We start from the raw sequence: 20042 nt of genomic DNA, 5'->3' as shown, positions 1-20042 counted from the left end.
TAAAGAAGATTGTAAAGTAAAGGAAATGAGTTTGCAGAAGTTGAAGGTAGTACGGGGTTTGAGGAAACTGGAGGCTTCTTGTATGACTTCGAGCAGATCACTTAACCATATGGTTTCGGTTTTTCTTACCCATAAAATGGAGGCAGTGAAGAAATACACAACTAGTTTGAAGGTCACACTTAAGTTGCTTTATAAAAAAACGAATTTTCAGAAGGCAGAAATCATCCTTTGAGGGCAAAAGATTTACAAAAGCAGAAGTGCTCTCAATACATATTGCATCTGTTATCATGTGTAGCTTTATCTCCCATAACAAGGATATATACGGGATAACACAACAAGAATTGGGGGTTATAAATATATTTAGAAAATGTTCGAACCAAAAAAGGCATTATTGCACTGAAATCTCCAAAATGTGGTGCACCTGTATTTATCAGATTGTTACTCGACATCGGTTCCTTGGTTTCACTATTTAATAATCTTCAGTAATGCCCATTTTACATCTTGGTGCTCCATTTCTGTAAAAGAGCTGCTCAAAAAAAAAAAAAAAAAAAAAAAAAGGCAAAATAAAGAAAAATCTGAACAAGATGCAGCCATACCATACCGCTCACGCTTACTGCTTCTCATGTGTACTTGTACTTGTAGGACCCTGTAGAGTTTATTTTATAGAGAAGGTAAATTTGGAAATAACAGGTATGGCTTGTGCAAAATTAAAGTTACATTACTGATTAACTGCAAACTGGCTTAAAAATGTGAGCTCAGGGTAGTCCTGTTATCTGATATGCTTTTGATTCCAAGTTCATCCTTCAGCCCCTATATACAATTGTGTTCTGTTAAATTAACCTGGCATGTTGTTTTCCTAAGGTTTATGGGTCATTGACAGTATTAGGTTTCATGCAGGCCAGCTGTTCCCAAATCAAGTCCCTTCCTACGCTCCAGCAAAATCTGAGCCAGTGAAGAGGGGGAGCACGCAAGCGAAGGCTGATGGAGGCAGGGAACGCAGTATGAAGGCAGACAAGTCATTTTACTTGCGGCTTCACTATTAAGAGACTTTCACAAATTCTATGCTCACTAGCAAAATGTTGAAAAATGTGGTGTTGAATTACAGTTGTTCCTTGGGACTGTTTTCCTAAACTCTAATTACAAAAGCAAGCCTGAAGTGAGGAGTGTTTCAAAGCCCCCTGGCAAGGAAGATGTGGTATCTGTCACATGCAGAGTTGAAAGGAAATGGGGATCTACAAAAGGAACTGAGATCTACTTGGGAGCTTTTCCCAACCACCCCAGCAGTTTTACAGTTATGTGGGGGGTTTTTTAATGTCATAATGTGGTGACTGAGTTTTTGGAGAAGCCTAGCATGGTAGGCAGGGGTCTGAACTGCACAAGCACCATCAGGGTTCATGGCAAAGGTGTCTCACCCCAGGTGCGGCAGTGTCAGGCTGTCAGCTGCGCTCCCTTCGATGGCCCGGCTGCTGCACTCTCTCGCACCTCGGTAGGCAGGAGTAGAGCCAGAGCTGAGGATGGCACATGCCCAGGATTAAAAGCATTACTGACATTGTGCCTCTCTTCTCTCCTTTGAGAATTTTTGTGCAGAGATAAACACTGTCCAGAAAGTTAAAGCTATAGAGTATCCCTATGTTCAACTATAGGTGAGCATCCCTCTTGAACAGCCAGTGTTTGGGACTACAGGTAATGGTATCCAGAGCATTCAGGATAGTGTGGTGGTGTTCTGTTCTTGCAGGCAAGTTGAAGGTTGTTGTGATTTTTAAGGCAATACAAGTCTGTTGGACATGGTGTGACAGAGAATTGCAGTTTTGGGTTTTTTTACTGGCACGTCTGGTGGAGCCGGAAAGGCAGCTAGGAAGTGTCACTAGCACGTTTGCTCCAGAAACCTGCCTCTGACAGAGGAAAATACCAGTTGCTTTAGTGGAAGATGTAGGAAACCAAGTAGCTGCCAATTACAAAGTGCTTGCAGGCACATTTTTCTAACTTTGGCAGTTTGTGGCAGGCTCCTGTTCTGAAGCCGGAGCTTTTGTACCCTGACAGACTGTTGATATAATGTTGCTTAAGATATATCTAATGTCTGATTATGCATGGGCCTGAGAATACATGAATTCTAGTGAGTTGCAGTGGGATTATCTGGCAATATCAGACCTTTATTTTTCAAGTTTACTGCATGAAACCATACCTGTATTTGGGTAAAACATCCTAATTACCAGTAAATAATACAGCAGAAAGGCATCTCTCTTCCTATTTGTAGCTTGCTGTATTATTTATTTTACAAGGTGGTTTGTAAGGTAAGCAATCTGTTCTAGCAGTCAGTTGGAGGCTGCCTTCCCTTTTTGGAGCTGGGTCATTGACTTACGCAGTGATCTCGAACGAATTGCTTATAGTGAGGAAAAGTGAGGTGTATGGAAGATAGAGTGTGTAATATCTAAAGCATATTAGATTCTCTGGTGACGAGCATTGTGTAAAGGCTAAGAACAGTTATTTAAACCAACTGGAATTAAGAGTCTTGCTCCAAAAGGCATGTCAGGAGAAGTTCCTTGTCATTTACTACGTAGCTGATATCTCTTATTTAAAACTTCTGTAACACCTTTTTGTGTGCATGCACGCACACACACCCCCAGTGTGTGGGAGAGGAGGGTTTCTGGAGGGACCCAAAAAATTGAATACCTCTCAAGAGAATGAACAGCTGGCCTCGCACACGCAGCCAGTAACTAGGAAGAAAAGGGTTTTATGTTGAGTCTGAATGAAAATCAGGACAAATACCAGTTGTTAGAATGTGCCAATCAAGGGCATCTTGGTAAATTCCATGTAGAGAGAAATTTTAATTTGGAGCTAGTGTTCAGTCAGTAACCAAAGAAATACTCTTCAGATAAAAGTGCTTCAGATTTCTTGGTATGGGAAACCAATAATTATGAGATACAGTGAACAATACAAGGTAGAGTTGCTAAAGGGATTAATTAGCCTTAGTCTAACTAACCATTATAATTGATGCAAATATACATCTGCAGCCTGCTGAGACATTAGATAGTCATCACACACCTGCTCAATTTACCAGCGTTGCAGAACACAGCTGTCAGAATCATTTATGTTTAGGTTTTGGTTTTTTCTTTTTTTTTTTATTTTTTTTTTCTGGAACTCCTTGAGCATAATTGACTGTTTGTTTTGTTGTTCAAAATGTTTTCTTTTTCTCTTTTCTTTTTCTACACAGCACTTCCATGATGGTAGAAAGGCACAACAACATATTGAAACTTGCTGGAAACAACTTGAAGCAGTAAGTGGAAACTTCCTCAGATGTGACATTTAAGTCATTTTTATACTGTTTTCACAGACACGGTTCCAAACATTATTTTTGGAAGAAGCAGGGTGTATGGATAAAAGCCGTAGAAGTGGGATTTTTAAAACTGTGCTGTCTTAAATACGCTGGTAGACACAAAAAAGTCTGGTTTAATAGTACACTTGGCTTTCTGTGGGATCTGTGTTGATCACGAGTAGCATTTTATTTGATATGACTTGAAAAGTGTGCTAACCATTGCTGGAAATAGAGTCCCTGAGGGTCCTATTCAGATACTCCACTGTAAGCTGAATAGCTTCATATTGCATGAATAAATTGAATGGGAACATCTCGAGTAAGGTGCTGTTTCTCAAAAGTAAATACATTGGAATTGTCATTCATGTGATGAATGAGAAGTGAGACTGTAAGTAGAGGAAACGATAAAGAAAGGGGGCATCAGTAACCAAAAGTCCTACTCGCAAATGTATGCATCTTAGTAACTCCCTTGTGCATTACAAAAATGAGGGAGTTAAGTGTTGGAAGGGAGTGATTTGGTCTACAAGAGCAGAAGAGATGCCAACAGGGAAAAATACTGAAATACTAGTGATGTTGGTAGAATCAAGCAGCCCGAAGAATGGAACAAAAAATGTGTTTCTGGTAACATTGGTTTTTGAACTTCTTTAGTATGGAGATGTATTCCAATGTAAACAAGTGAGTTCTAAAATCTGACAGTTGTTAGAGCAGATCAGTTTAGGGGCAGGTGTTGTTTTAGGTTGATTTTGGTATCATGTTTGTTTCCCGTAATGAAGGCTTCCATTTTTCCTTTTCAGAGCAAAAGGCGGTTTGAACGTGATTGCAAAGAAGCTGATCGAGCGCAGCAGTATTTTGAGAAAATGGATGCTGACATCAATGTTACAAAAGCAGATGTTGAAAAGGTGAGCCAGAGGGTGGAGAGACTGTTTGTAAACATGGATGTGATAGGTTTAGTTCCTCAATCCCATTGGTAGGATAAACCTTCTGAGGCTTAGTGCCTCACTTAAGTCAGTCTGTAGGTTAATTAAAAATAGGGAGATCTCTGCAGAGACCTATATTTGCATAAAAATTCTAAACAGATACAGTCAGTTTTCTTCAGGAAGGTGATATCTGAGTTTAATGTAGCTGACATGGCCCCAAATGAGCTTATACAAAATCAGTTTTAACTAACACCCCAGATTCTGTGATAGTCAAGCTTGTGAGGGCTCCCTGAGGGGTGCTTGCAGTTACCACATGTTGTTGGTCGCTCTGTGATTCAGGTAGAGCTAAACTTTCTGCCTTCTGAGCAACACTTTCAAGATGTCCTGATGTCATTGGTTGCAATGAAGTATTACCAGGATTGTTGTTCGTGGTCCTAGGTTTACAGCTTTTTATGTTATGCAGAATCCTGGAAACCATGCTTGTCACAGATGGCACGTAGCTTTTATTTTCATATCTCAGTTGCTGTCTGGTTGCAGAGTCATTTGTGGCTTTTATATGTTGAACCCCATTCAGTGAAGCTTTTGAACTGATGCTTAATTTTAAACACACATTTCTTTTTCGGCATATCCAACTTGAAATATTTTCTTTCTTCAGTTTGATTCAAAATTGGATGTACAGAAGGATGCTTATAGTTTAAATGTCCAAGTCCAGTGATGTACCTGTAACTTAAGGAAGCAATGGAGAGGGAGAAAGCATGTTTAAATTGCTTCTCTTTTTGGTGTTGCACATCTGCTTAGAGGATGCAGAAATGGAGATCAAAAATGCCATATTACAATGCATAAGGGCAGTTTTTTGTCTTCCGTGAGTTTGATTCATGTGGGTAGAAAGTAGCCAGAACATTTGAAAAGGTTTGCTTCGGGGTTTTTTATTAAAAAAAAGGGGGCAACCAAAAAAAGGAAGGGGTGGGAGACTGAAAATATACCAAACATTTTGTTACAGGGACAGGAAAGGAAACTGAATTATAGGTGAGGAATCCTTTCTAGTCCAAGATACCCCTTGTAAAATGTAGCTTTTGCTCCTCAAGAGGTCTGCTTCATTCTGTTCTCAGTTAATTCAATCCTGGGAAGCTCTCATAGACAAATTTTTCTTTACAACTGTGGGATCTTAAGATGTTTCTAGTATGCTGAGCATCATGGAGGTTGCATAGCAGATAGCATCAAGGATGCTATTAGAAATGAGGACAGTAAATGAAAAAGAAGCTCAGAAAATTTCCCTGAAGTGCTATTGCATATCAAAGAGAAAAATATCTCTTTGGTCTTGTAATTTGCTTGGTTATTAGTTGTAAATTCACCATGCAGATTTGATCCTTTGTTGTCTTCTGGATTTGCCAGGGCACTTTACAGATGAATGCATGTACAGGATTGTTGAAGATTAACACCACATGTGGGCTTTTCTGACAGAGGAGAATCATCTCTGCTTTATCTGTATAAAGTGATTTTAGAATACATTTTTTTCATAGATAAAATTAGGACTTGCCCTAGATATTTTTCAAAGCTGAGGCCATGTCAAAGGGATACAGAGATGTGACTTACTATTTGAAATAGAGGACTGAAGCTTCTTCCTTCCACATCCCTTTCAAAGGGTGGTCTTTTCAGGTCAGAGTGAAAGGCTATATATTAGTGGTGTATCAATCTGATAGTGTTAAGTAAATTCTGGGAAGCAATTCCTACTCTGGTGCTCTTTCCCTGTAAAATGAAGCAGAGGGGCTTCTCTTCAAAGTTTCTCTAGCTTATTATTGTATGTATTTGTAAATTATTTATTACCAAATGAGGCTCAGTGGTATCTTGAAAGGAAAAAAAAAAAAAAAAAAGTGTGTTGCAGTTATGTGTGTTGGCTAATCTTGGAAGAAGGCATTAGTCGACTTTCCAGTCAGTCAGTGGCATAGATGGAGAAGGAAAAGGTTATCAAAACGAGTGGAATGTGAACTAATATTACTGAACAGAGAGAACAGTGTTTTCCAAGTGCATGTGTTAAACTGGGTTCATCCATGTCAGGCTGTGAATAATGCTCTTTCTTTGCTTCCCTCTGCCCGTGTGACTGGGACCGCTCTTACATAACTCCCAAGTGCAAAATAGGATATTGTTTAACCAAGCGCTGCTGTTGGAGACTCGCTCCAGGGAGATGCAGAAACTGCTCAGCTTCAAATGAAGCAATATGATGGCTTTACCTTCTCCTATTGCAGCAGTTCTGATTTCTCTTGCCCCTTATGGCTTGGCTGCTGCATTCCTACTCCCAAAAGTACCCAAAAATCTGTCTGGCCCGGAAAGCAGACAATTTGGCTGTGCTCAGAGCCAGTGCTATTCACTTTGACGGAACAAGGTGCTCTTCAAGCAATGGGATCAGTTCCCCTCATTTCTTTGGCTTGAGGTTGTCAACTTGGCTACTTTAGCTTGTATCTGCAATTATAAGCACACACTAGAGCTATTTTTTGCGTCATGCATTATAGAGTAATGGAGTTACAATTTTGCAGTGATCACAATGACGCATGCAATCAAAAGAATATATAGATGCAATTCCCTAATGCACCTAATGCAAAGCTGTATGGGGCTCTGAAATGCTCTCATCTCTCAAGCTTTCAGTCATTGTAGCCTTTGACAACTGCAGCAGGAAATTCTGTGACAGAGCTGCCAGCAACAAGCACTTAACATGGACTTGCCTAAGGGATAACTCTTGGTCCTACAATTTGCTAGGGTTAAGTAACCAGAATAGTGGCAGAGAAGCAGATTAAGAGTTACTTTCCTCCTTATTTCTCCAGGACTGTTTTGCAAAGGGCCTCGAGTGTGTGCTTAGGGGCAGGGCTGGATGTGCAGTATGGGTATCTTGCACCTAGGTTCAGACTCCTCCTGTAGGACCAGCTCAGGTTCGATACGCGGAAGGCACGTGCCTTCTGTGCCTCTTTTGCGGCCAGTATGGGCTTGATCATCTTTGCAGCCAGCCGGTCTGGTAGTTGCTCTTGGAGAGAGCAGGGTGTTTAGCTTTGTTTCCTCCCTTCTCCTTTTTTGGTGTAGGAACATGGAGCAAAAGGCTGTGTTCAATCTCTGCAGTGGTCACAGTCTATGCAGGAGTCAAAGGAGAGTGGACGAGGGCCCCTGAGCTCCCTTCTTGTGTTCATACTGAGCCTCTAAATTACCAGCAGCCGACAATCACAGAGAGATGTTTAAGTGTCAACACAAAGTGCAGTTTGGCACAAAGGCTTTGTCAGTTTTGTTTAACAGAGTCAGGGTAGGAAGCTTACTGTGTTGCAGAAAGCTGTACTGCGAAAATATCCTTATAAACTAAGTAAATGGTGCAACATGCTGATGCCAATACTGGGAAGCCTTGTAGGTATCACTGTAAGCTTTAGCTTCGTTTGGATCACAGTGGGATGTGTGCTCTAAAGCAGTTCTCTTTCAAAAACCACAGTGGAGCTGCTTCAATTTTTTGCCCATTTGGGGAAATGGTCTCTGTCACCAGCGCAGAGCTGGTGTACATATAAGGAAGTGCTCTATTGTTTGTTCCTTCTCTTTAGAGCTGCAATCACTAAAAAGCTGACATCTTTATGGGATAATGCGGTACCCAGTGGTGCCTTTGCAGACTTCTTGCAATTAAAAAAAAAAAAAAAAAAAAATCAGCTGGTTTTCTAAAGGTTTATTTTCAAAGTAGACTTTTCAGAATCTGTTTTTAAAGAGGAAGTGGCTGAGGCCAACCATGGGAAGGGTTGAGTGCTTTGCCTCTTGATTTGCACAGTAGTTTGAGGGGGTGGACAGCAGTTTGAGGTACTCGGTCTCAGGGAGGATCTTTCTCTTTGCTGAGGAGTAGCACGGTCGTATGTTGGCATCCTAGGTAATAATTTTGCCAGAAAACAACTTCAGCTTTGGGCAGTAAAAAATGAGCTGTACTTGAGTTCGCAGAACTGCTGTTCTGAAGTCGGGGCTCATCACCTTGTTCTGACTTTTGTTCTTGTTATGTTAGGAAGGTTCCATCCTGAGTTGTTTTGAGATTAATGTAAATGTGTTGTGGATTAGAAAGTAGTTTAATAGTGGTGGATTTAGAAAGACATAAAGCACAAATTTGACCTTAACTCTCTTAAGTCAAGAAGCTTCCGACACTGCTAAAACCATGGGGTAGGTATTTTGTTTTCCTGTGGGTTTTTGACTGACTCATCTTTAGTAAGTCTTCAACCTGTACCCAACAAGCTTGTATTAAGATTTTATTTGTATCCTGTGATATTCAGACATCTTTTCTGGGGCAGAAGGGATTTCCTACTGAATTTGATTTCTTAGGTGCTTACAGTTGCTTGAGCTTGTTGCAAGTCAGCCATCTGTCAGTTTGAAATCACACTTACTCCAAAATTATCCAAAATTATTGTTACAGAATTATCATTCCATTCCCTCCTCTCTTCTCTGCCTAATCCTATATCTAAAAACAAAAGAAGTTAAAAAGTTGATAGTTCTATTCCTGCACTAACTCTGAGATACTTAGGAGTTTTAGATGTACTGGCTTTTTTTGTACTGGTTTTGTTTTGGTTTTGAGTGGAGAAACTGAGGGAAATAGAAGTATTCTCAAGCTTACTGAAATTTCTAGGAGCTTTCCCCTTTGCTCTGTGACCTTCAGATCAGGTTATGTCTGCTGTATCAAAGAATTTTTTTGGAGTCCCTGCATAGCTTAAGATTTGCCTAAAGAAATAAAATCTTATAACATGATATCAACATGACATTAATTCCTCATCTGTAAATATAACTACGGAGAGATACTGGTGTTTCACGCTTGAAGTTTCTTTTTCTCTTTTCTTATGCCATGTTCCCTGGGTGCTCACCATCAATTCCAATGCAATGTAGAGAGTCTTTATCTCCCTCCTTACCGACAGAAGATGCGACCACTTACATTGCCTTGGGTAGTCATGAGCTGAATCGCTGGTAAAGTCTTACTGAACATAGATGTAGAAATACTGCTACTTAGAAATTGGAATAAGCTCATCTTCCTGCCTGTGCAAACGCAGTTATGCTGTCAAGTGGTAAACTGCTTTTCCAGCCTGTAGGCTGCTGCGCTGCGGGATGCAAATCTCTTCATTAAGAATTTACTCATCCTTACAATGAAGGGTGCACTAAGCTATTTTTACTTGGGCTCTGGAGAAACCTCTGATCTGTGTTGCAGCACTATGCTGCATACGGTTTACAGCATGCTTTGTCATAACAGCAGTCAAGTCACAACGGAGCTGAATGCAGCGTGCATCACTGAAACCCCACAGACAAACCATAGAGGAACATCCCTAGCTCAGTGCTGTGTTGTTGCATCGTGCGTCACTGAGGTTTTAGTCAGTTAAGACTGTCAGCAGTAAACTCTGCAGCATAACCTCAGATTGTGGGTGCCTGCCTTCTGCAGACCATAACTACTTAATGGGCCTAATTTTTCAGCAGATGCCGAGTTACCTGCCTTGTGACAGTGGGGCTTGTTGTATCCCCGCCTCCTGCCCACCTTGAGGCACCTACTGATGTAATGAACTTCTCAGCATTTTGAAATATGTAGTGCCATGCAAAGGTAATGTTAGAAGGTGGACAAGCTGTACAGTGTTTGTGTCATTAATATGGCAAATACTTATTGCAGTGAATAGTTCCAGGGGCTTTGCTTTTGCTATACTCTGCTGTGAATTTATAAAAGCGCTGCAGCAGTAGTGTCTCAGTGAAATACGCAGGCAAGGTGCATAAGGCTCAGTCCTGAACGTATAGTGCAAGAGAGCCTGGCCTGTGGTTTGTTATTTGAGAGTTAGAAGTTGCATAAGATTTTCCCATGTTCTCTATGTGGTGGCGAGCTCTATGTACTTTGATTAGGCAGCTGCTTTTCTTTTGCTCCACAGATGGAGCTGGCTAAACCCTTCTGTGTCTTTGCTTGTGATGTGGGTCAAACTTCCCGTCAATTCAAATGCAGTCTTTGTAACGTGACTTAAGGCCATTAGATTCATGGTAACATTATTTCTCTGGGTTGTGCAGACCCCTATCTCCTTCCTGAACTGCTTCTTTCCTAATAGATGATATAATGTGCAAACACAGGGAGTCCCTCAGGACAGTCATTTGCATTTCTGCAAGAGTAAGCCTTGTTTACAACCTGCTGTCTGTGACACTGTATATAGCAGCTGTTTCCCTTTTGGAATCATGATGAATTCAGGAGGTTTGATTTCTAGTCAATAAAGACTTAATGACTGCAGCAGGAGTGGCTGGAAAACTTAATAAATAACTGTATGTATCCCATGCGTACACTGTGTTTGATATTAAGAGATCAATGAACAGAAGCACCAGTCGGTTTTAGTGTAAGATAAGGAAATCCTTCTGAACTTACATTTCCTCTTAGCAGCACACCTCTGCAGTAACGCTTTACATACCAATTTGACTGAGTTTTGTAACAATAGAACTCTGTTGGGAGGTAGATTGCTAATGGAGCAAACAAGTCAGGGAGGGAAAGGGGGTGTGAAGGGGAGGCTTAAGAGCAACTTCTGAATTAAGGATCAACTGCAGTTTCAATCAGAAATGTAATATAACCAGCATTCTTAGCTAATGCAAAGCAATCGGTTTATGCTATACAGTTGGAAAGCTTGTTTACAGTCATTCTTTCTTGGTCAAAATATTAGAACAGATATCTTTACCTGTTTAAGAACTAAGGGAAAATAAAGCAGAGACCTCAGAATTTAGCTTATTGTTTGTAAGTTGTTCAGTTTAAGTGAATGTATTTTGGCCATAAAGTTGGCTTTTAAGGCTAGCAAGTTCATACTGGTAACTTTCTTCAACCCTGACTATCCATTCTGCATTGGCCGTGTTTGTAAATTCTTTCTTGGAGAGAGATGACTAGAACTGTGCCCAGTATTCAAAGTATGAGCTAAGCAATCTATTACACAGTCCTGAAATAATTTCCATTATTTATATTCAAGAAATAATTTCCATTAGTTATATTCAATACTTACATTTATATGCCACAGTATTTAATTGCTTACGTAGTACAACTAAACAGATCTCCAGAAATCATTTAAACATTGTTGACCACTGCTCTGAATACATCTTTTCTTGTTACCTCTTCCCTCAAGTCCACATGGCCTTTCGCCCACTGTGAACACCTTCTTTTGTAATAAACTAGACTTTTGTTACGTATCCTCATGGAACTGCATTTCTCTGAGCTGTGTGGCAAGGTACTGGATGTTAGCAGGGATTTGCAGTTTGGGCTCTGAGAGAGTTTGGATATTTAGTATTCGTGATGTGAGAATGGCAGTGCAAGGAGGCCAACTTTCGGATTCAAGGCAGTTATTTCACTAGGGCCTTGGAGCAGTGTGTTGAGAGGTGCTTCTCTGGCATGTGTCACGTGCTGCTGTTCTTAATTCTTACGTAATGGTCCTTCCCTTACACAATGTTTAGATTGCTTTGGATACTTTACAGACTAAGTTGAGGCAATTGATTGGACATGATAGGAATAGCTATGCACTTGTTTTATATGTGGAAAATGCAGCACTCAAATTTGTGCAAGGGAGTCTGCAGCAGAGCTGAAGTCTAAAGCCAGGCAACTGAAGTCTTGGGCTGGTTCACTTAAGTAAAATGTCAAGTAACTTCTAGCTGTCAGACTCTGTTACAACCAACTGTGCCTTCAGTCATGCTGCAGGACTGGTCATATGAGAATAGGACTGACACAGTTAGCTGAGTCCTTTTTGCAATATGATTATTTATTTTTTTTTTAAATAGTGTAGATGTGACCAGAGCAATTAAAGAGCTGTGGTAGAGCCTTGTGCAGCATGCTTACTGTGTTACTGTCCCAGCTCCATTAATTTGGTCCATCTTTCTTGTCAGAGCTTCAGTGGTGTTTGGTTGCTTTGGTATATCTTTTGTCAGTGTGCACTTCTATAGTCTGGCAGAATTATGCACAATGTGACTGCACTAGATCACAGTTCCTGAGATCTGGTAATGAAGTTTTTTCCATCCTCACGTCACTGGTTTGCTCATTTGTATATTATATTCAGACAAAGGATTTTGGAGATCCACAGATTCTTAGAATTTTTAATTTTTTTTCCCCTCCCCCCACCTCTTCTAATGTTAAAAGTAAGGATTTTTTTCTTGTTTTTTTTCCTGCCTGTTATTTTGCACCCCCCATTCTACCTTCTTGCTTTCAGGAAAGCAAACTTCAAAACCTTTTTCTGCTTGCCAGTTCAGAGAGACCAAATGGGTTGTTGTAAAATAGTAAACAATGGAGCTTGATTTGAGGCTATGTAAATCAAAGCCTGAAATCCTGGCTCTGTTTTGAAGTCCATGGCAGAATTCCCACTGTTATTAATGATTCTGCAAACGCTGCCAGTGTTGCTGCTACCAAGAGGCGCCCTGCTGCTGTTCGTGATGGTGCCCGCTCGTAACAGAGAGCGGCTATGTGAGGTTGTCTGTGGAGGGAGGACCAGAGCCTGCAGCTGAAAAATCTGTGAGCAATTGAAAGCATTCCTGAAATTGGTGAAGTGTTTCTGAGTCTGTCTTTATCATTAAGCTATTTTGAAGGGATTGGGTAGTTGAGGGGGGGCAAGGGTGATTTTTTTTCTGTTTGCATTTTAGTCTGATCTTGGATTTACCAAAGACGGATCTATTTTGGCAGGCAGTGGCCTGGCAGTGATGCATCTCACATGCTGTCTGGGTTTAAAAAAAAAAAGGGGGGGGGGGAGGGGTGGGGAATGGGAGAAAAGAAAGAAGAAAGAAAACTACACCAAAGTTTTGACTGGAAATTCTGCCATTCTGGACAAGAGCGACTGCTAAGAAGTTGAACTGTTCCACTTAGTGTGGATCAGCTGAATAGCAGCCAAAGGTTTTTTTTCTGCCCTTTTCAGTTATTCATATCACTCCCACCATAACAGCCTTGAGGAGCTGCATTTTTTTGTCTGTGTAAACCCAGAAGACAGTGTGTCTATTGACCCTCTTGCTGTTTCTGGAATGTGTCTTAGAAAATTGTCCTCAGCAAAATATCCTTCATTCTTTTCTGTAATGGAGACCGAAATGGCAGAAAGTGTACTTGTTTTTAAAAAAACTTCTACAGTTAATCACCAGTTGCCTTTCATATCGAACTGGATTTTGTGTGTGGGGAGAAGGTGTATGCAAGTAACACTATACAAGGATTTATTTTTTGAATTCTCTGAAAGCAGCGTGCAATGCGTGGCAGCTTGCTATAGTTTTCTCACACCTTCAGGATCCACAGTGCCCATCACAAAGATGTCTGTATCCCCTTTTCTCTGTTAAATTTTGCTTTGCCAACTGCTGGTTGAAGGCGTAAAGTACTAGGACTGATTTCAGACCAGTATATAAAGCTTTACTAGTACTGCATGTTTGCAAGGACTATGGAGAACTTCCCTTTGTCTGCATTTCTTTTGTCTCATTCTGATACGCAGTGATTACTTAAATTGCATCATATTGCTAAACTGCAGGATTTTTCAAGCAGGTAATGAGTGGGTTCAGACTAAATGTATCTCCCTAACATGGGTTATTTTGGAGTAAAAGCATTGCAGGGTTAACGATCTTCTAATTTCTTATTTTAAAGGGGAAAGAAATCCTTGTGTAAATACTTCAGTTATGAAAGATGTTAGAGCATCAATTTCCTACCCTGGCATCTGTCACTTAGCTTGAACCTGCCATCTCCAGACTCCTGGTAGAGTCATCTAAACATCTGGAACTAACTTTTGATGCTGTTTGAAAGTCAGGGTTTTGCAACTCAGTGGTGAGGTAGAAAATCTGCAGTAAATGTGGTTAAAATAATCTTGAGAGAATGATGTTTGGTTTTTTTCCTGCTACCTTGTAGAAGAGATAGAAGCCAGTTCATATGGCTGTTGAGTTTAGTGTTAAGATAAGTGCTGTTGAGGCCTGATTTTTTTATATTATTTTTTTTTAAGCCCTGAAGAAAGCTACAGTTCTACTGATTTTTAAAAATCAATGCTTTGAAAGTTATTACTAACACAGTTAGTTATAGAAAACACTCCTCTGGTGTGATTGTGTTTTAAATCTGATTGCCTGGCAGTGGAAAGCTGAAGTTTACCTATATGCTTGTTGCAAGGTTAATGGTGCTGCAGATACTGGGCTGTCATTCGTTCTTGGGAGTGCTTTTTGATGAGACATGCATTGGCATATGTGACCTTTTGGTTTTGTTGCCTACTGTATGAGTTCAGAGAAGAACTGCCTTAACAAAAACAGACTTTGGAGAGGAGGCAATATGTATATACACTGTGCACGTATATTTGGGGACAAAAAGATGTTACAAAGGTGTGTTCGGGGAGGGGAGCGTGTGAAATCTGTGTATCTTTTGCAAATGTGTGCAGAAGGATGCATTTGAAAGCAAACTGCTTTTCTTCTTCTCCCCGTAAATACCTCAAGTGTTATGTACTCTCTTCTGCTTTTTCATGATGCCGAAAGGTGACCTCATTCTTTCTTCCTTTCAAGAGGGGAGGGGATTTTTTGTTGCATTACAAGTACCTACCCTTGACATCTCTTACAACTGAGTAATCTGGCAATTTGTAGATGATCTGGATTGTAGTTTCACATGTGGTGCTGGAAACATGGGCTCTTGCTCAGTCATCCCTGCCCAGTTGAAGGAGAGGGTACGTTGCCTGAAAGCTGTATCGCAGTATCATCCTCTTATATCTGAAGTCATGGTCTGGCTTTCCAGAGGCCAGTTATTCCAAAGCCTTTCCTCCTGAAAATACTGTTCAGAGCAAATATTTTAACGTTAACTCTAAGAAGCTAAAAAAATACCTTCTCTGAAGCTGTTTGCGTACACAAGTGAGCAGTAAAGAAGGCAAAAATTTATTTTCTGTAAAGCTCAACTATAAATTACTCCTGAAATAGCTCCTGTGATTCTGTGCATCTCCAGGCCACTGCATCCATTACTCTGAATGTGAAGCTTAATGTTATCAACTCATTTTTATCATTCTGTGCTTCAGCAGATTGCAGGAACCTAGCTATAAAATACAATTCTGTTAATACTAGAAGCGATGATATTAGAGTGAGTGACATACTCAAATGAAGTAATAAAAAAATTCTAGACTTTTTTTTTTATTTTAAGATCCAAATACCTCATTGGAAAAATATTTAAACTGTTTGAAGCTTGCCAAATGCATTAAATGGCCAGGAGAAACAAAACATCACTGGGGCTCTCATACAAAAATTCTTGGTTTTGGAATGTACCCAATTTTACTTACTCATCTGCTGCCTCCTCTTATTTGGGGCCAGTTAAGTTCGTTTTGGAAACTGAGCATCTACTGTATACATTTAGCTCAGAGTTACTTTGCTCATATCCAGCCAATGAGCTTGCTCATGAAAATGAACTCTGATGGCTTAATGTTTGCTGGATCTGCTTGGAAATGTGTAATAATGGATTTCTTGTTTTTCTGCTTCAACAATAGAGTCAAGGGACAAATTCCTGAGTTGCACAATTAAAAAAAAAAAAAAAAAAAAAAGGACAGCTGTATGAGTGGGACTGGGGCTGTTGTAGAAGTCAGCTCAAACAATGGGTTGCTCTTAGGTAGGTGAAGAGAATGGGCCTCACAAATGGATATTGATCTGTAGCAGCTGGGACTTGAGGAAGGGGTTGGGAGACAAGCATACATTACTGTTACAGCTGTCTGCCTTTCCATGGATGACTTTGTTTGCTGGTAAATTTGTGTTTGTAGTACAAGGCTATATTGTTTTCCACTCATATTTAATGTAGCTATATATGAGTGTGTGGATGATAAAGTTTAATAAGCTATGTAGGACTTGGGCAGAAAAATGATTGATATGACTTCTTGGAATTTCATTGCAGCAGGTAAATTTTCTGAAGTTATATATGCATCCTTTACAGGACTTAGTGGACAGTTAAAACTCCTGGGGAACAAGCAAAGTTGAAAGTCTCTCTTTTCTTTTATTGGATTTATTTATTTGATTATAGTGGCAGTCTTTTCCATTTGATGCTACTGTTTCATCTCCTATTATGCACTCGGTGCCCAGCATTTTCTCATTGTGCTTGAATTATTTTTGTACAAAGAATGTGAAGGGGGATCTAGGAAATTCCTACAGTTGACTGTGCTTGCGAAAGAAATAGCTGAATTGAGGTGAAATAAATTATTAGGTGAGATGTGCGAGCTGTACAAACGGGAGGGAAGCCCACTTCTTTGCAAATTGAGATTTGAAACCTTCTGGCAGAATTTGTTACCTTCCAGTTATGATTACTAAAACGTTCCATGATTTGGTATTTCATGGATTTATTGTCAGGAAACTATTGTCTGCTTGGAACAGTTGAAAGAATAACCCCATTCTGAACTGTTTTTAGTGGGAGCCCACTTGGAATTTGCTAAAATTATTTGTTGTGCTGTTTTCCCTGAAACACTCCAAAATGCTTTAAATAATTTTTAAAACAGTCTTTCTCTCTCCTTTCTTAAAGGGGTTATTCTGACACTGAGGGAATGATTGGAACATAACACTTTCTGGACTCTCGCAGCACTGTTGAAGGCTAGGTTGGCTGAGGAGGGCGAGGAGTCTCCATGAGCGCTGAAAAAATGCGTGCAAACTCAGGATAGTTTAGATTTACAAAGCCAAGTCCTGAGCTCACTCCAATCAATGACAGAGCTCTTGCCTGAGCAAGCATTTGGTCCACAGCTGTGGAGCACACTCTGCTGGGGCAGGTGGGAGTGGGCAAGGTGGAGAGGGGCTGCGTGGGTCCAGGGTGGGCAGCAGAGCTCCGGTGAGGTGGATGTGAAGAGGGAGAGAGGTGAGCTTCAACAAGTGGACACAGGACAGCGAGTGAAGGCGTACGGCTATAGGGAGCTGCGTAGGAAGGGAAGAGAAGGAAGAGCTGCTGTATGAAGGCCAACAGCAAGAAAGGAAAAGGCAACTAAAATAAACAGATGGGATAGACAGTAAGGGAATAATATTGGGCAGTGAAACAGATAACAGAAAGCCTTGGGAAGCAGAATTGTAACGGGAGGAATAAGAAAATACAAAAGGGTCACTCAGGGACAGATTGTTCTAAGTAAAGAAGTGAGGTTAATTGCCCAGTGTTCTGTTATGCTAGGTAGCAAAGCAAATCATCCGTGTGGGTAAAAATAGGGAGTCATGTCTCAGCTGCTACTCAGGCTCCCGTTTCCTTCTGCACTTCGTGCCAATGCTATTTAAGGAGGTGTAGATAAAGGACTTTGCAGAGAGCAGAGTGGGAGCATGAATTAAGATGTTTTGTCATGATTATGTTGGCTAAGGCATGTGAAATGAGACAAAACCGCTTGGGTTTTTTGGGGTTTTTTTTGTCGCTTACCTTTCCCCCAAAAATACTGCTAGCCAACAGGTAAGTAGTCCATTATAGAAAAGCTGGTGCCATCCAACAGGGCATGCGGTGGAGCAAGAAGAGTGTCCACAAGCATACAGAAAATGTGCATGCCCATTAAGTGGGGTAGTAGAGGGGCAAACTTGTTTTGGTGTTTTACATACAGAGGTTGTTCATGGAATGCAAAATGGTTCATGGAAGTAGCAGGTTGTAACACAAGAAAAGAACAGCAGCAGTGTGCACACTGCAGGCTTACGCTTGACATAGATGAACTGTTTCACAAAATAGGAGTAAACCAAAAGATGAAGTGTTCAGAGACCCATATGCTGATATTCCTGTGCTGCTTAGTGGTAAGGATAGTAAGATGAGGAGTAATGCAATGCAATTTCTTTCCATGTAATATAAATTACAAATTTCTTTTGGCGTTTCTTTAGGCAAGACAGCAAGCCCAGCTGCGACATCAAATGGCAGAAGACAGCAAGGCAGAGTATTCTTCCACGTTACAGAAGTTCAATAGTGAGCAACATGATCATTACTACACACACATACCAAACATCTTCCAGGTAAGGGTCACTGGCACTAACCTCGAGTAGCTCATAATCTTGTGATAAGAACAGAGGGGCGTATTGCACATCACCTCAATTCTATGACCCTGTCTTTTACTTTTTGGTGATTTTTGTTGCTATGAGCAAATTTTATGTGCAGTCTGTCAATCCAAGAGATGGAGAGCTTGGTAGGATAAGTTGTCCCTTTCTCTTAGACTAGATAACAAGTGATCAATAATAATATATGAGGAAGGTGACATTTAATTGTCATGACAGATTACCATAGTCTTTGGAATCCTCACAGTCTTGGTCTGTTAAACTCTTGTGTCCATGCAGCTGGGGAATGAGAGCATTATTTGCATTGTTGGGGCAGGAGTCAGCTGGGCATCACTACATCTGTAAAGGCTCACAGCCCTTTATAACCTATTTTCAAATGAGACTTCACAGGTGTTTAAACCACAATAATTCTGCAGTAGTGAATGTCAAAGGGTTTAAGTAAGCTTGCTGATTATGTCTTAGGATGCCTAGAGAAAGACTGTAGAGAAAGAACAAAAAAGCCATCAGATTTGTACTGACTGAAGATCTGAGTTTGTGCTTGACTGAACAAAGAGAGATTAATGTAGTAGAACAGAAGTTCTAAATGACTGTTCCATTGTAATGGGTCATAAGCATCAGAAGTGGAAAATACAACCTCTTTAAGGGAGAAAATGCCACATGCTTATCATCTGATGAGAAATAACTGATAGTTGTGTAGCAAATAGGCTTTTTTTTTTTAATGCATAGCTGGAACTTCATAGTTAAATGTACACCTCCTCTTCTGCTTCATGGTATTGCAAACCAATGTCTTGAGATAAATTATCCCTGGCATCAGATATAAAATCTTTGCAATATGTTTGTATACAATGCTAGGTCTGGTAAGTGCTCTGATTTGTAGGTGAGTGAGCGTGCTTAAAGTACTGCACATGTATCCTTTTCACTACCAGTACACCAGTAAGCTCTAGTGCTTTCTTTTTAGATGTTGAAATAAGGTTTTTTGTGAAGAATTTGTTGCTTGTGGATCAGTCAAGGCAATGGAGATTTTTAAGCTGACAATGCTCCGTAAGATTCCTGCAGTCTAGTGTGAAACAGGCCATTCCTGTTCATGCCCTTCTGTATCCTGTTATAATCTGTCGTAATGGCGTTATGCCACATCCAGTTTCCCTCTGTTGTAAACGAGAGGCCCATGGAATAGATGCTGGAGACTGTGGCACTGAATCCATTGAGCAACAGGGAGCATATGTTGAGAAGCCCTGGTGTGAACAATACATGATGTATAGAATTGCCTGTAAACCAAAAATTATCTTCTAGGGAAAAGGAGAAGGGGAGACATCAAGATTTTTGTTTGCTTGGATTCTGCAGTGGAATGAAAATAAGATCTTTGAGAACATGCACAGAAAATGAAGGAATTTATTGTTGCAGAAATTCTCTTAAAAGCCTTAGCACCCATCCTTACAAAAGTCTAAAGCTGGGGTTTTGACAAATCAGCACTTTTTTAACATAAAAAGTTAATTGAAAAATTCCCAGTAATAGTAACAGAGATTACTTCTAGAATGACGTTTTGATGTTTGGGGGAACAATATCACTTGGAGCTTTCATGAGAAGAGCTGTCCTAGTTTGTTCTTAAAAATACATTTAAGTCATAAATTGTAGAGCAGCTGACATACGCTGGGGAGAAAAATTGGTTGAAACTGTGAAGTTAATCTTGATATTTGATCTGAATGAAATGTAATGTTTTAGAAAATACAAGAGATGGAGGAAAGAAGAATTGTGAGGATAGGTGAATCTATGAAAACTTTCGCAGAGGTCGACCGCCAAGTGATCCCTATCATTGGAAAGTGTCTGGATGAAATAACGAAGGCTGCAGAATCAATTGATCACAAGAATGTAAGTGTTACATTGTT

General features: G+C 40.3%; 1 protein-coding gene across 21 annotated transcripts in view; it reads left to right on the top strand.

The window, feature by feature from the left end:
- The window catches only part of FNBP1 (formin binding protein 1), a 103928-nt gene that overhangs the window by 50038 nt on the left and 33848 nt on the right, over window positions 1–20042 (top strand). For all 21 annotated transcript variants that reach the window (XM_049833081.1, XM_049833098.1, XM_049833097.1 and 18 more), the window contains exons 5-8: window positions 3212–3274; window positions 4105–4209; window positions 17992–18120; window positions 19879–20025. In XM_049833081.1, the coding sequence (XP_049689038.1) occupies window positions 3212–3274; window positions 4105–4209; window positions 17992–18120; window positions 19879–20025 (444 nt within the window). The remainder of the gene's footprint in view (window positions 1–3211; window positions 3275–4104; window positions 4210–17991; window positions 18121–19878; window positions 20026–20042) is intronic.

Source organism: Accipiter gentilis, chromosome 29 (assembly GCF_929443795.1).
Source record: "Accipiter gentilis chromosome 29, bAccGen1.1, whole genome shotgun sequence".
Lineage (NCBI taxonomy): Eukaryota > Metazoa > Chordata > Aves > Accipitriformes > Accipitridae > Astur > Astur gentilis.
The sequence above is the reverse complement of the archived record's forward strand: the minus strand, read 5'-3'. Positions and strand labels throughout refer to the sequence as shown.